This window comes from Amblyomma mixtum, chromosome 1, assembly GCF_055824585.1.
Source record: "Amblyomma mixtum isolate Tamu chromosome 1, ASM5582458v1, whole genome shotgun sequence".
NCBI lineage: Eukaryota > Metazoa > Arthropoda > Arachnida > Ixodida > Ixodidae > Amblyomma > Amblyomma mixtum.
In genome coordinates this window covers 310,518,800-310,532,389 of record NC_143012.1, presented here as the reverse complement: position 1 = coordinate 310,532,389, position 13,590 = coordinate 310,518,800, and the positions used below count along the sequence as shown (strand labels likewise).

At 43.8% G+C, this 13,590-nt stretch overlaps 1 protein-coding gene across 4 annotated transcripts in view; it reads left to right on the top strand.

Annotated features, from left to right (window-relative positions):
* Positions 1-9,867, top strand: part of LOC149372419 (uncharacterized) — a 128,314-nt gene extending 118,447 nt beyond the window's left edge. For all 4 annotated transcript variants that reach the window (XM_089566896.1, XM_089566894.1, XM_089566897.1 and 1 more), the window contains 6 exons: positions 739-844; positions 1,459-1,631; positions 2,762-2,881; positions 3,696-3,793; positions 5,462-5,592; positions 8,186-9,867. In XM_089566896.1, coding sequence (XP_089423022.1) covers positions 739-844; positions 1,459-1,631; positions 2,762-2,881; positions 3,696-3,793; positions 5,462-5,592; positions 8,186-8,640 — 1,083 coding nt within the window. In that variant the 3' untranslated portion in view covers positions 8,641-9,867. The remainder of the gene's footprint in view (positions 1-738; positions 845-1,458; positions 1,632-2,761; positions 2,882-3,695; positions 3,794-5,461; positions 5,593-8,185) is intronic.
* Positions 9,868-13,590: the final 3,723 nt, after the last annotated feature.

Here is a 13,590-nt window from a genome sequence, read left to right as displayed (position 1 = left end):
TTTGAACACAAGGTACGGTTTATTGCTCTGACAAAACTGTGTGCGGAAGAGGCCATTACGGTGTGCTCTCTTTCCACCTGTACACACGGCTTGAAGTCTAACTAGAAGGAAGTTATCAATATTCATTGCCATGAATAAGCCCAGAAAGGTGGAGCTTTATCATTTAACTGAGGCCACAGTTATTGCCTCTTTTCTAGTTTGTTTTTTGTGCAAGCAGCATGAGTTACTGGGTCTTGCTTACCTGTAGTACTAAATGCGAAAAAATTGCGCTTCTAGTTTTTTCACTCATCCATTGTAAAAGAATGTTCATTATTGGTGTCTGTATTTTTGAATTCTTTCCAAAGCATTCAGTAGTCTACTGCTCCACTTTCATGCCAGGCATTTTCAAATGGCAGAAAAACATTTCATATTTCTCGTTTATTCTTTTACACTCTCGAGGAATTAAAGACTGGCTCACATAAAGTTGCCACCGTCAAGAAGGAAGCGAGAGTTTGTTTTAAAAATTATAAAACAAGTGTAGTTTTACTTAGGCTGCCTACAGAAGGAGCCCTCTGTAATGCCGCCTTGCTGGATTACTTGGGGTGCCCACTCTAGGTCATGAAAATTGCCGATATATTGTGTGAAGAAAAAAGAAATACTAAAGTGTAGGCATAGAGTACAGCCAGTCTTTTCTGAACTTATGAATGTTTTGGCCTTTGTTCCAAACTAAAATAAAACTTTCACACTTTGTCCCGATAGCTTGAAGAGATGAAAGCCTTCTATACGAGCATAATTGAAAATGACCGCAAGAGCCATGAAGAAACCTTGGATTCACTCAAGCAGCGGCACCGAGAGAAAATAGACGGTGAGCAGCCTTTGCACTCTGCATGCACAGTTTTCCGCGTATGCTTTTGGGTTAGGGAACTAGTGGTTAAGAAAGTGAAATGTGTCTTCATTTACTTCTATGTGAGGTAATTTCAGTTCTTGGTTTTGTCTGGACATCCTTCCTCTTTAATCTTAGCTTGATATATGACTTCTTTGATTCCTGTAAGACAAACACATGTTCCAGCTTTGAGCTGGTAAACTTTATGTTAGCAGACGTGCTAACATATCATAAAACACCTGATAAACTGCAACTCTTTTACTACCTCTATCTATTAAACTGACAGATTTAATGTAACTTGAAATCAATGAGGTTGGGAACATTGAACATCTGGCCTCTTTCAGTGCTACACAGTGAAAAGTGTCATCCATGAATTTGGTTCTAAGTTTGTTTTAACCCTTGCAGTTGTCTTCCACTCTTTCGGTTATGTTGTTGCTGAATCAATCTTAATTCATAGCAGCCATGTTGTAAATGCGGCAAAATTTAGACTCGCACGTTTCGTAAATTTCAATCTGTGATTAATAAGAACTTCATTCTTGATTTGGACTGGGACCTTTGGGTAGAAGAGTGTACTCAGTGTGAGTGGTGTGTTGCAGCCATAAACGAGGAGTACTCCCTTCAACTGGACTCCATCAATGAAGACCACCAAACGCGCCAGAAGGAACTGGACGAGAGGCACGAAACCCTGCTGCAGCAGTACAAGGCACTGCAGCAGCAGGCCAAGGAGTTCCAGGAATCCGTGCTGCTCGACACTGATGCCAAGATACAGGTGCTTGCCGCCTCTGATTGGGAGTTCTTATTCCATTTACCTGAGGTCCTTGAAGTGCGTTGCGTGGAACACTAGGGTTTTTTGGAATTTTTTTAGGTTCCCTGACCCATGCACACATTTAGAACTTAACATATTGTAGTTGCTCATAGGAGACCGCTTCACAATACAGCCAGGCTGATGATGATGATGATTTTCTTAAGGGGCTGTGTGCATGCATGCACGTTAGGCATGAAGAGGCAGAAAATGAGGCGCAAAGGTTTCCTCAGCTTCTCTTTCAAGCCATTGTGATTTTCCTTGGCTAGAAAAGATTGCAAATCCATGTCATGTTTTACTGTAGATCTCAAGGGTTGTGGACGTGACGAGGTGCCAGGGGCAAAGATCTGATCGCTTTTTCTTACATCGTCTGAGTGTTCATTCTCCGCAAAGCTCCACGATAGTCTAACCAAGAGACTCTTCAGGTTGGCAAAATAAAGTTTCACCACCACCACGGCCTTCTTAAACAGCAGTGCTTCTTGTACCGAGGAGTGGGTAACTGCAAAGAAGGGTTTCTCCTTAGGTAGCTCGCTTGCTGTTATGAATGGCACATGTGTGACGGCATTCCCAAGATTTTTGAAGGAATAGTTAGAGAAAATTTTTAGATCTTCTCATGAGAAAATGTTAAAATGTCACACACTTGTAACACGGACGCTGCTAGCCAAATTCTAGCGAGAAAAAAAAAACTCATTCTTGGCTGGTTTAAGTGCAAAGACTGAACAAAAGATTAGATGCACAGCACAGTGCTATGTGGTGTGTCTCATCTTTTTGTTTGGTTTGTGTGTGCTGGCTTTTCTTCAACTGAGTCGATACCAACTAGCCCAGATAGCCGTTCTTATACAGTGGTTTAAGTGATTTAAAAGCAAAACACCTGTACTAAAGCGGTACTTTTTAGCGTAGCTGTGCGAAATTCAAGTTCTGTTGCTCATCCAGGTTCAGTGCTGTTTCTTTTACAAATCTGACAACTCCCTGGAGTTGTCTGTGAGCTGGATTTGCATGGCAGTGTGTGTCTCTAGTGAACATTTCAGATCCCCCTTTTCCTGAGAATTCCCAGATTATGCATAAAAATGTAATATGTTTATGCTACTCTGTTCCAGTGGCTTTCCAAGAAAAATGCTGACCTCCAGAAGGAAGTGGAGAGCCTTAACGTTGTCCTTGAAATGCGTGCTGACCAGATACAGGGCCTGCAGCGTAGCACACTGGACATGGAACGAAAGGCAAGTGATACTTTGTTGTGCAACAGCTAGAATGAGGAGCTCGCATGCACTAAAAGTTCAGCCGCCGCGGTGGCTCAGTGGTTATGGTGCTCGGCTGCTGCCCCGAAAGACGCGGGTTCGATCCCGGCCGCGGCGGTTGAATTTCTTTGAAGGAGAAATTCTAGAGGCCCGTGTGCTGTGCGATGTCAGTGCACGTTAAAGAACCCCAGGTGGTCAAAATTTCCGGAGCCCTCCACTACGGCGTCTCTCATAGCCGGGGTTGCTTTGGAACGTTAAACCCCCTAAACAAACAAATAAGCACTAAAAGTTCAAAGTCAAGGCATGATGTTCAGTTCAGGACATTTCATGAACTAAAATTTTTGGTTTCCTCAGTTCACTAGAAATAGGGATTTTCGGGTTCTAATTAAGGTAATTTTAGTCTATGGCATGGAACATCATTGCACTGAGGGATAGAAGAGGCAAATTTGTGAGGGAGTGGAAGGAAATTGGAGTACTCTGCCTGCAGTTTGCTTTCTGCATGGAGTTTTGTTTACCTCATGATACTGGAACGAAACAGCGCGAAAACATGGGACTAAAAAAAGGAAGAACACAGACACAGCACTGTGTACCTGCTATATATATTCTTCTGTACATCTGTGTGTGAGGGTGCAAGGGAGTTGTTCAGTCACGTTTGCAGTTGCACACTTTGCTAGCAAATTTACAAATTGTTACTTGTATGATGCACGCAGTGGCTTATTTCAAGATGGTGTTAATCATTGTTGAATCAGCCATTGTCACTTCTCAACTGTGAAAAAAAACATGCTTCACTGCCCAGGAGGAAGAGCTGGATCGATGTAAAGCAAAAATGGAGAAGATGGAGGCTCGTATCGAAGACCTTCAGGAGCTTCTAAATGAGAAAGTCAAGCTACAGAGGTGAGGACCCATGGCAACACACTGGTAGCATGACTTATTCAGTTCCCATTACAGTTGGCTCATCTGTGCCTGCTCGTGCTCTGGTTCTGAACTTGGATATGTAATTAAGAAAAAAAACTCTTCGGTGATTCTTGGTGGAGAGTTTGAATGCATTAGCATTTTTTGTTGCTGCTGAGTCTGTTGCAGCCAATGCCCATGTATGCGTAATTGGTCATTCTCTACATTCATAGACCGCTGTGAGTCTTCGCACCACTCCTGGCGCAGTGGTGCAGTGGTTAAGCACTGTGCCACTGCCTCGATAGTAGCTGTTTCAAATATAGCCATCGGTAGGGCTTGTTTGACCCAGGGTGCTCTTCCCAAGCAACCTCTCACGACCAGTCATTAAGTTAGCTGCCACCTGCCATGGTGCTCACAATCTAATGGGCAGGTCGCCACCTGCCACAGTGGACAGGTTGTGATGACATCGCAAGGTCACGTGTAATAGCAGTTGCCATTTCTGCTTGCACAGACTGGTCTAATGTGAACGCATTAAGTTTAATGTAACTTTCAGTGCGTAAGGTAAAGAAACCATCTGGCACAGTGGAGTCATATCCCTGTGCGCTATTTTGTTGTGCAATAAAGCCGACTTATTGAAATGTCCTTTGGTAACGAAGTTAATTCAAACCTTTTGCTGGGACAGAAGTGGATACAGCTATGCAGGTGCACAGGACGTGTCACTTTCAATGCGTAACCTGTGCCAAAAAAAAGCAATGTCAATGCACTGCACTATGCAGAGAGCATATTGACCACTTCTTCTGTCATCTGCTACAAAAGTAGGGCACTGTCCAAAAGAAAGGTTACTCATCCGTATTGTGAAGAACATTGTTTATGAGTGCTTAGTCATTGGGAACTTGTTTATGAGGTCCACAGTGATTGGCTAGGAAGAGCTGATCACAGTAAATTGCTGCACACATTGAGTAATTTTTTTTGTTAGCAACAAGTCTGGGAGGTTCTGGCTTTATAGTAAATGATGCTCTGGAGAAAGCATCTCAGGTGGTCGAAATTTCCGGAGCCCTTCACTACGGCGTCCCTCATAGCCTAAGTTGCTTTGGGATGTTAAACCCCAATAAACTAAACCATCCATTTTGTTCTTCGTGCTTGTGGAGGGCGTGAACTCTTTTTTTTTTGAGCACAGGTCACTTTTTTCTGTGCTCTGTGGCCAAGGGTGATGTGCTCAGTATGTCTCATTGTCTTGGCCCTCAGTGTGCAGAATTCGTACCTGACATTGTAGTGAACTGTAACATGGCAATGGAACTGCCGCAATGTCTCAGTGGCCTTGGCGTTTGGTTATCGATCCCAAGGTTGCAGGTTCGATCCCAGCCACAGCAGCAGCGTTTCAGTGAAGGCGAAACTGAAGGTGCCTATGTACTGTGTGATGTCAGCGCACATTAAAGAACCCCAGGCGGTTTAAATTAATTCAGAGCCCACCACTGCAGCGTCCCTCATATACCATGAGTCTCTTCAGGGCGTTAAACTTCACTGTTTACAATTTTTTACGCGACATGGCAGCAAGTTTGTACTTGCTAAAGTTTATTTTGCACTGCACTTTTGCCTCGCGTAAATGCAGTGCATCAGCCAGTCTCGTGATGCAAACTGCTTGCTCACCTGACCGCCCTCTGTCATTTCCAGCCAACTGTCTGTGGAGAATGCCAAACTGCGAGAGACTTCGGAGAAACAGAACCGCCAGCTGTCTCGGCTGGACATGCACAATGAGGAACTGAAGTACAAGCTGCGCGAGAGTTTCAGCTCACCCATGCGTGGTAAGCAGCAACTGTGCTCGCCCAGTAGCAGTGTGCACAGTCGCAGCAGTTTTTTGCAAGCTAGTGCTTCATTATGTTCTCTCCCATGATATCACAGGTAGATCCATGTAAGTAGTAATTCCTTCTTTTTATTGTTTTTTTTGTTTAATAATTTCAATAACATTGCAACCTCCACCTTTGATATTGCCTTTAGTTTGGTGAGAATATTTTATTTCTATTTCTTAATCTGTTTATGTGTACTGCATGGCAAATGACTGAAGTAGTGCGATTGTGATAGTGCAACGTTAAGATTTAAATTCTATCCAAATTCAAGTTTACGAGTGCACTTGAAAATACACGCACTTTAAAAATCTGCCCACATAAGTTGGACAGAGGTTTGGAAAGTGGATACATGTCAAAAAAATGCAACTGACTCAGTCTTGTATAACTAAAAGTATGCATTTGTTTTTGAATAACAGTTTATTGACTATAAGCTAATATTGTTTACTGAAGATAATATACATGGGCTGTGGTGTTGCATGGTTAAGAGAAAATAGTTCTTCATTGTCCCCCCCTCACCGTCATGCCTTTTTTTCCTCATAATTTCCCTGTGAATTGAGCCTTGCATACTCGGAACTATGTACATTAAAAGTTAGCTGATAGAATGTGGTCATTCCAAGCATTTATCTGAGCCAACTGCTGTTTCTCTCCATTCTGCCTCTTTATTCATGTTTTGTCTATGCAAAATCCCAATGTTGCATTATTGATAAACAAGTGCAAAGGAGAAATACCGTAGGTGCAGTACTGGGCAGGATGTGTGCAGTGATGTATGATATTTAATGGCAAAAAACTACCCACTTATACAGGGGCTAATTTAAGGGGAAAGTCTATTTTCTTCCTCGCCCCTCCATACCGATAAATTTTAGATCGGAAAACCTTGCTGAATCCCATTTTGTAAACGAAAAAAGTTGAAGAAATACTTGGTTCATATGAAACCGCCCCCTTCAGGAATGACCCATAAATCTGCCTCTGTTACTTGTAATGAAAAAATGGCGGGGCAAGAGGAGCATGTCGAAGGCAAAGCCAGGCTTGATGTGACGTGAAACCTGCCAGTTTTAACCCTTTGAGGGTCGAATTATTTTGAAGAAAACTTTCCCAGGTGGTCAAATTACTTTATTGCGGATCTTGAATCTACAAAATGTATATAATTGAGAATAAATAGTAAAAAAAAATTAGGAACAGTACTTTGGTGACAGCACCACTCACAACTGGAAAATGTTCAATAGAATAGAATAGCAACGGTGATAAGCAAGCTAAGAATAGCACCAATAAAGATAGAAATCAACTTTTGCCGCCTCTGCAAAACAGTGCCCACAAAGAGAAAACACGTTTCGTGCGACTCCGTTGCGATCCCGCGGCGGAATCGAAACCGCGTAGGCGCGTTGCCACAGAGGGTGAGAATACCTCGCGAGCAACGGTGATAAGCAAGCTAGGAGCAGCGCCAATAAAGATAGAAACCAACTTCGGCAGCCCCTGCAAGATAGTGCTGACAAAAAGAAAACTCAAATTTCGCGCGACTCCGTTGCGATCACGCGGCGAAACCAAAACTACAAAAGGGGTGTTGCCGCAGTCTGTGCCGCCGCGCTAAAGCTAGACATAAGTTCTGCTTATCTCCGTAAGAAGGCAGCACAAAATTCAAACACTTCTTGTAAGTCCTAAGAGGTGGCAGCACCCCCCAGTGAGCACGCATTGTTCTTTTGGCGCAAAATTTCAAACGGAAGATCGAAACTGTACTCGTACGGCAAAGACCTTGCGGGACAGAAAACCGCCGCGGTACATATACGGCAAAAACCTTCAACGGGTTAATGGTGCTGTAGTTCATGATTAGTATCAGATGAGAACATTGCAACATGGGCAACAAACATGCAGAAGCCCTGCAGTGAGCACTGCTTAACTTACAAGTTTTACAACAGCTCTAGGCTCACTAGAAGCGAGCCCCAAGCAGACACATTTTGCTTTGTGCCATTATGAACACTGTACATACTACAGATGCAGCACTGCAGTGCAAATGCACTACAATTGGATACAACGGAATTCGGCAGTGAATCTCCGCTCTCATTCTGGACCACCACATGGAATTCCTCCGCGTCAAAAATTGGTCCGTTGTCAAATCTTTTCTTGTAACCTAAAGCAATAAGCTAACCACAAGACGAAATTACAAGCTGAAGAATTTCGATGCTTTTGGCATGTTTGATATAGTCAAACATGAAAAGCTAATTTCATTTACTGCTGTAAAATTGGTCAGCAGAGTAATACTGGATGCCGCGGACCATGGCCCATTATCACCGTATAGAACCACCATTATTACCTATGGAAGAAGTGTCTGATGTGACATGTTTGGTGCCAAGTAATGAGTGATTCCCCCCCCCCTTTTTATTTTCTTGTATCTGCTGTTTTTGAGATGTGCACATGCTTACCTGCATGTCTTTCTGCTCTCTGGAATCTGAGCATCTGTTTCCTGGCATCTTGCCTTGGGGTTGGGTTTATTTGTTTTGTTCTTGCCACCTCTTTCTTCAATGTTTGCTGTTATTTTTCTCATTATTTGAAATGCCAGATGGTGGGAGCCAGCTGAGGTCCCGTAACAGTGCCCACAAGCGTTACTCGGTGGCTGACCCAACGGCCATGTCACAGTCCTGGCACGCGGCTGAGCACCGGTCCTCTCCTCGTGCCGGCAATGGCGGTGGCAGGCTGCTGGGTGGAGCACATGGGTCGCACCGGAGCAACCAGAGCTCCCACTCGCTGCCACGTGGGTCCACCGAGGGCTTCCAGCCCAGAATGCGCCGCAGCATGTCAGAGACCTCGCCGCCTCAGGACGCCTGTGTGCGGCAGCTTTTCGCCTCTTTCACGACGGACAACGGGGATGGCTGCACGGAGGACTCGTCGGCATTTGAAAATGCCCCCTGCTCCCAGGACGATCTGCTGCGGCTCACGTGGGTCAAGGAGGACGGGGACCTCCTTCAGCAGCAGGATGCTGCTAACCAAAATGCCCCTCGTGCTGGCTCGTCCTGACAAGGCGCGGCTGCTGCACGAGGTTGTTCAAGCCCGGGTGTGTCTGCTTCGCAGCTGCCAAGCCCAAGGGGTTCACGTATGCCGCGCCTGAGAGTTGCCACAACCAGCCGCACTGCACCAAACAAGTCTCCACGCCGTTCAGCGGGGGAGGCAATGGCCCCGGATGAAGACGCTGCGGCGGATCATCGGGAAGTGAGGCCGAAGCTGACAGAGGGGCAGACTAGGTGCGGACATACTTAGGCACTACTTACAGGATGCCGCCGGCCTCTGTCAAGGGGCCTCCTTCTGCTTTGCAACCTTCTCCACTGGTTTGTGCATTGCTTTTCGTCTGCTCCATCCACGAACGCCATGGCCACGGGCTGCTAGTCAAACTGATGTCTCTGCTCTCCCAGTTCATACGCTGTGTTAGTTATTGTTTGTTAGTTGACTGTGTGGATGTTTGCGTTTTGTGACTGCAAGTTCTCTCAGTGTGTGTGTGAGTGCGTTTTTTTTTTTTTATCTTCCATCTTTTGTGCGTGGTGTGGAGAAAAACATTGTGGGACCATTTTGTTGCAACTGAGTTGCCTCTGTGGGGGGGGGAAGGGCCACCAGAAATGCATGTACGCCATTAAAAGCGGCTTTCTCAGGTGCTGCTGTAGAGATATTCGTCTGTTTCGAAGCTCTTTCTTTAAACAAAGAGTAGGAGTGCATGCGTGTTATATTTTTTATATCCTTGTGATAAATGTTTTATTCGTATATTGAGAGCCCTATTGTTTTTTTTTTGTTATATATAAGCAGCATTGGAGATTCTTTCTGAACAGATCGACATTCTTTATCCATTTAGTGATTGCACCCTTAATTTTTTTTAGGCTGCTTATTTTTAGTTGTCATTTTTACTAGTGTTGTTTGAGTTCCTCATGTGAAAATAGTGCTGCTGGTATGTTGAGGCTGTGATAGCTGGTGTTGAATGCTTGGCGCATACTTCGGAGGAAGCACCGTTGCAAGCTGTGCTTTGCAAAAGTTATTTACTGCAACGTTGCTTTGACATTTATTTTAATCTATTGTGTGGACTTGGGCAAAATGGTCAGAGCTTAAGTGTATAACTGCAAGTTTATATATATATATATAAATATATTGAATGCTCCCTAGCTCCATTTTCCTCCCCTAGTTATGTGCAGCTATATTTACAAGAGCATGCACTGTTCCACTGTTTTGCACTTCAGCAAAATAATAAAACCTCAGACCACATTTGTCTTGTGGAATTATTGGCATGCGCACTTTTGACATACACTTGCATTTGCATTATGCTTTCGTAATATCTTTCTTTGGCTTTGGTCCACTTGGTTTCCTTTGTAGAATGGTTCATGATTTGTAGAAGGGTTTTAAATTTGTTTTTGCAACATGCTTATTCTGACGTGATGCTAGATGCACGTGTTTTGGTAAGAGAGATGCTTCAGCATGCAAACAATAGATCTCGGAAGACTGCCTTCTCTTGTACTCTTGGGTGATTTTATCTTGTGGCTCGGATTATGTTTCGTGGCCTATTTTGTTCATTGGCAGACCTTGGATGCTCGATTTAGCGAAAGCGGAGGAAAAAATACAATCATTCTTGAACATGTTTTGGCCAGCCAGACTGGAGTTTTTTGTTTCATCACTTCCTTGCAGATACTAATAGTGCTGGTTTGGTCAGCTCAGCAGGCTTCCCGTCATAGCCACATTTTTGCACAGCAATAGATTTACATGCACTCTCTGGGTTGGATTTGACTGTGGGCAAGTCCTAATCTCTGTCCCGGTGGATGGAGAGCACGTTGTGCTTCACCTGCGTAATGGTTTCGCTGAGCTTCGGGACATCTTGATGTTGACCCGAGATATGAGGTGCCTGTGTGCAGTGCTGCACGTAACATGCGGAAGTTACGCGCAGCACTGTGCAGTTACGTTCAGCTCTCACAGACAGCACTTTGTCTTTTTTTCTAATTCAGTTGTCAAATTAAGCAACTTGCTCATGATTGCTCAAATACATTTTGCCACCTTAAAACTAAAAAGGTAATGCCTATCTGCCTATGCTTGAGTTGATTTCAAAGAGTATCTGTTTCTTTATTCTCCTTTGCTGCAGCGATTACTTCATGGAAGTATTGATTTGCACTTGTGGCACATTGTTTCTGAGCCATGTAGGGCAGGTGAGGTCAGGCATGGTGGTTGCAGCTTTCCTGATTGGCCCAAGGGGAGCATGGATGCCATTACTTCACAATATTTCCTTTTAAAGCGAAAAGGTTCACTAGGCTAGTCAACATCACGCTTTGCATGAGCCGGAGGCCAGATTTGCCACTTCTGCGCATGCGCGAAACCGGCGTCACGCACGGCGGAGGTGGCCGCCGCTAACTGGGTCGCCTGACCTTCCGCCGCTTCTCCTCCTCCTTTCGCCGCAGCCGTGCGCAGTGCGTATTTGAAAGGAGAGGTATAAAAGGCGCCCATTGAACAGGCGCCTACACTCGCCATGGAAGGAGAAGAAGAAGCCAGTCGGACGGTGCAGAAACACCAATCCAGAAGTGGTAGCTTGGGCGTTGGCTGAAAAGCAGCGAGACCTTTTCGCTTCGAGATATCCAGGCTTAACCTTAGCTAAGCCACAGCCATTTTTTTTTTTCATTTTTTGTTTCACCCACCACATTTGGCTAGTGGCTATGCATTCACCTGGTGAGCCCTAGGTCGTAGGATCGAATCCCAGCCACCGCAGCCACATTTCAATAGAGGAGTCTCTGCACGCAGGCAAAAATGCCTGTGTGCTGTGACAACGGTGCATGCTAAAGAACTGCAGGTAGTTGAAATTAATCCGGAGCCTTTCACTACAGCATCTTATATAGTCCACGGGCAGCTTTTGGACGTTAAACCCTACATATATCATTTGTACCATACTATGCCTTTTTTTCATATTGCTCGTTCTTGCTGACAAAAGCTAGTAATGCAGTCTACACTCACAAAGTCCCCTTTTTATGTTGTAATTAGTGCTGCAAGTCACAAAAAGCAAAGGCTCACTTAAACTAGCCGTTAAGTTATTGCAGTTCTGGCAGCATGCTTGGGTTTTTTTGTTGCTTCAACTAGTGCTGCACTATAACCTTTGCATCATATCATTAGGCCTGATGTTGCAGCTAGGCTGGGCATGTGATCTGGTGAAATTGTGTGAAGACGTTTGAGAAATTGACAGAGTAAAAATGTTCATCCATGAGTGCTGCCAGCAGGGTGCCGCTCTGTCACACACACGGTAAAGGTTCCTAATTTTCCACTATTCCGGGAAAAATCTCGGTTATTAGCACTTTTCATGCAATTGTGTGCTAGAGCCACATTTCTTTATATATACTGTGGACATCAGTAGGAGTGATAAGAGAATCTAAAGTCTAAATGCTCTTGAAGGATGGAATCGGGTAAAAAAAAAATGCGGAAATGCGAAAGCATGTAGAGTTAGGTTACCTTCTCTGCTACTTAGTAATGTAATTAATCATTGATGACAGTTCATTAATAACTTTTATTGACTGATCATTAATTGATTGGTTTTGGTCATTAGGTAATTACTGTACCATTTCATTTATTTTATTGATTAATATTTTTATTTACTTCAATTAATTTTGGAGGAATTACTAGTGATTCACCAATTTCATGAACTACTCAAAGTTATTAGCAAAATTAATGGTCTTATTATTTAATTGTTTTATATAGTAATTCTGCCATTTACACATTCAGTTCAATGATTATAAATCATAATTACACTCTTACTGGATGATCTACAGTTCATGAGGACACACATTGTCCACACTTCCTGTCCACAAGCCCGTGGTGCATATACTGTGCATGCCACTCATGAGGCAAGAAATACTTTCGCATTAAAAGCGGAAGTTCTGCTGATGCCTTCTCATGTATACTCCCCTACCCGTTCAAGTAAGCAAGCATGTCAAACGCTGCGGCTCTGGGAGCAACGTGCTCGAACTGCTTCCATGGGAACAGTCGCATCAATAGTGCCTGTCGAAAGCAATATTTGTATGAATATAACACGGTTGTTTCATTCATACACCGAGGGTTGTGTTTGGAAGCAAACTGCAACTATAGCGTGATTTTTTTTTCTGTTCTTCAAGGTACCCATGGCAAATTCATCCACCAAACTCCTAAGCTGTGAGCAAAAGCCAACTTCTCGACATCCTTGTGTCGTGGATGTGAAGCATGCGGCACGCTTTTAGTGAGAAATGGTTGCTACAGATGTGGAAAGAAGGCAGCACGGGCCATTGAGAAAAAAGCCATTCCTTCTTAAGCGAACAATCCTAACTTAATCCCTGTGAAATACTTTTATTGAAACTTTGTACACTTACTTAGTATACATTTCACAGTGAAATGAACTACAATAAGCAAAACCGTGCAATTTATTTTCTTATTGCTTCATTTTTTTCTCAAAGCATTCCTATATGGAAACCAATTATTTTTGGTCATTCCACTATTATGCAAGGAAAATTGATGATATAGTTATTTTGATTAACTGCACAGCTCCTGTTTTCATGTGTATCACAGCAAAACAATTTGACTTGCGATGAATTGAATTAAATTACGTTATTACTGCTGGCGTCAATGTATATTTGGTTGGTTGGTTGGTTGGTTTATGGGGTTTAACGTCCCAAAGCGACTAAGGCTATGAGAGACGCCGTAGTGGAGGGCTCCGGAAATTTCGACCACCTGGGGTTCTTTAACGTGCACTGACATCGCACAGTACACGGGCCTCTAGAATTTCTCCTCCAAAGAAATTCCAGCCGCCGCGGCCGGGATCGAACCCGCGTCTTTTGGGTCAGCAGCCGAGCACCATAGCCACTGAGCCACCGCGGCTATATTTATTTGTACATTTTATATATATATTTTTTTGTCTTTCGATTTTAGGATTTCATACGTTTGACGTACCAAAGCAACTCGGGCTATCCTTAGCGGCCACTAACATCGCAC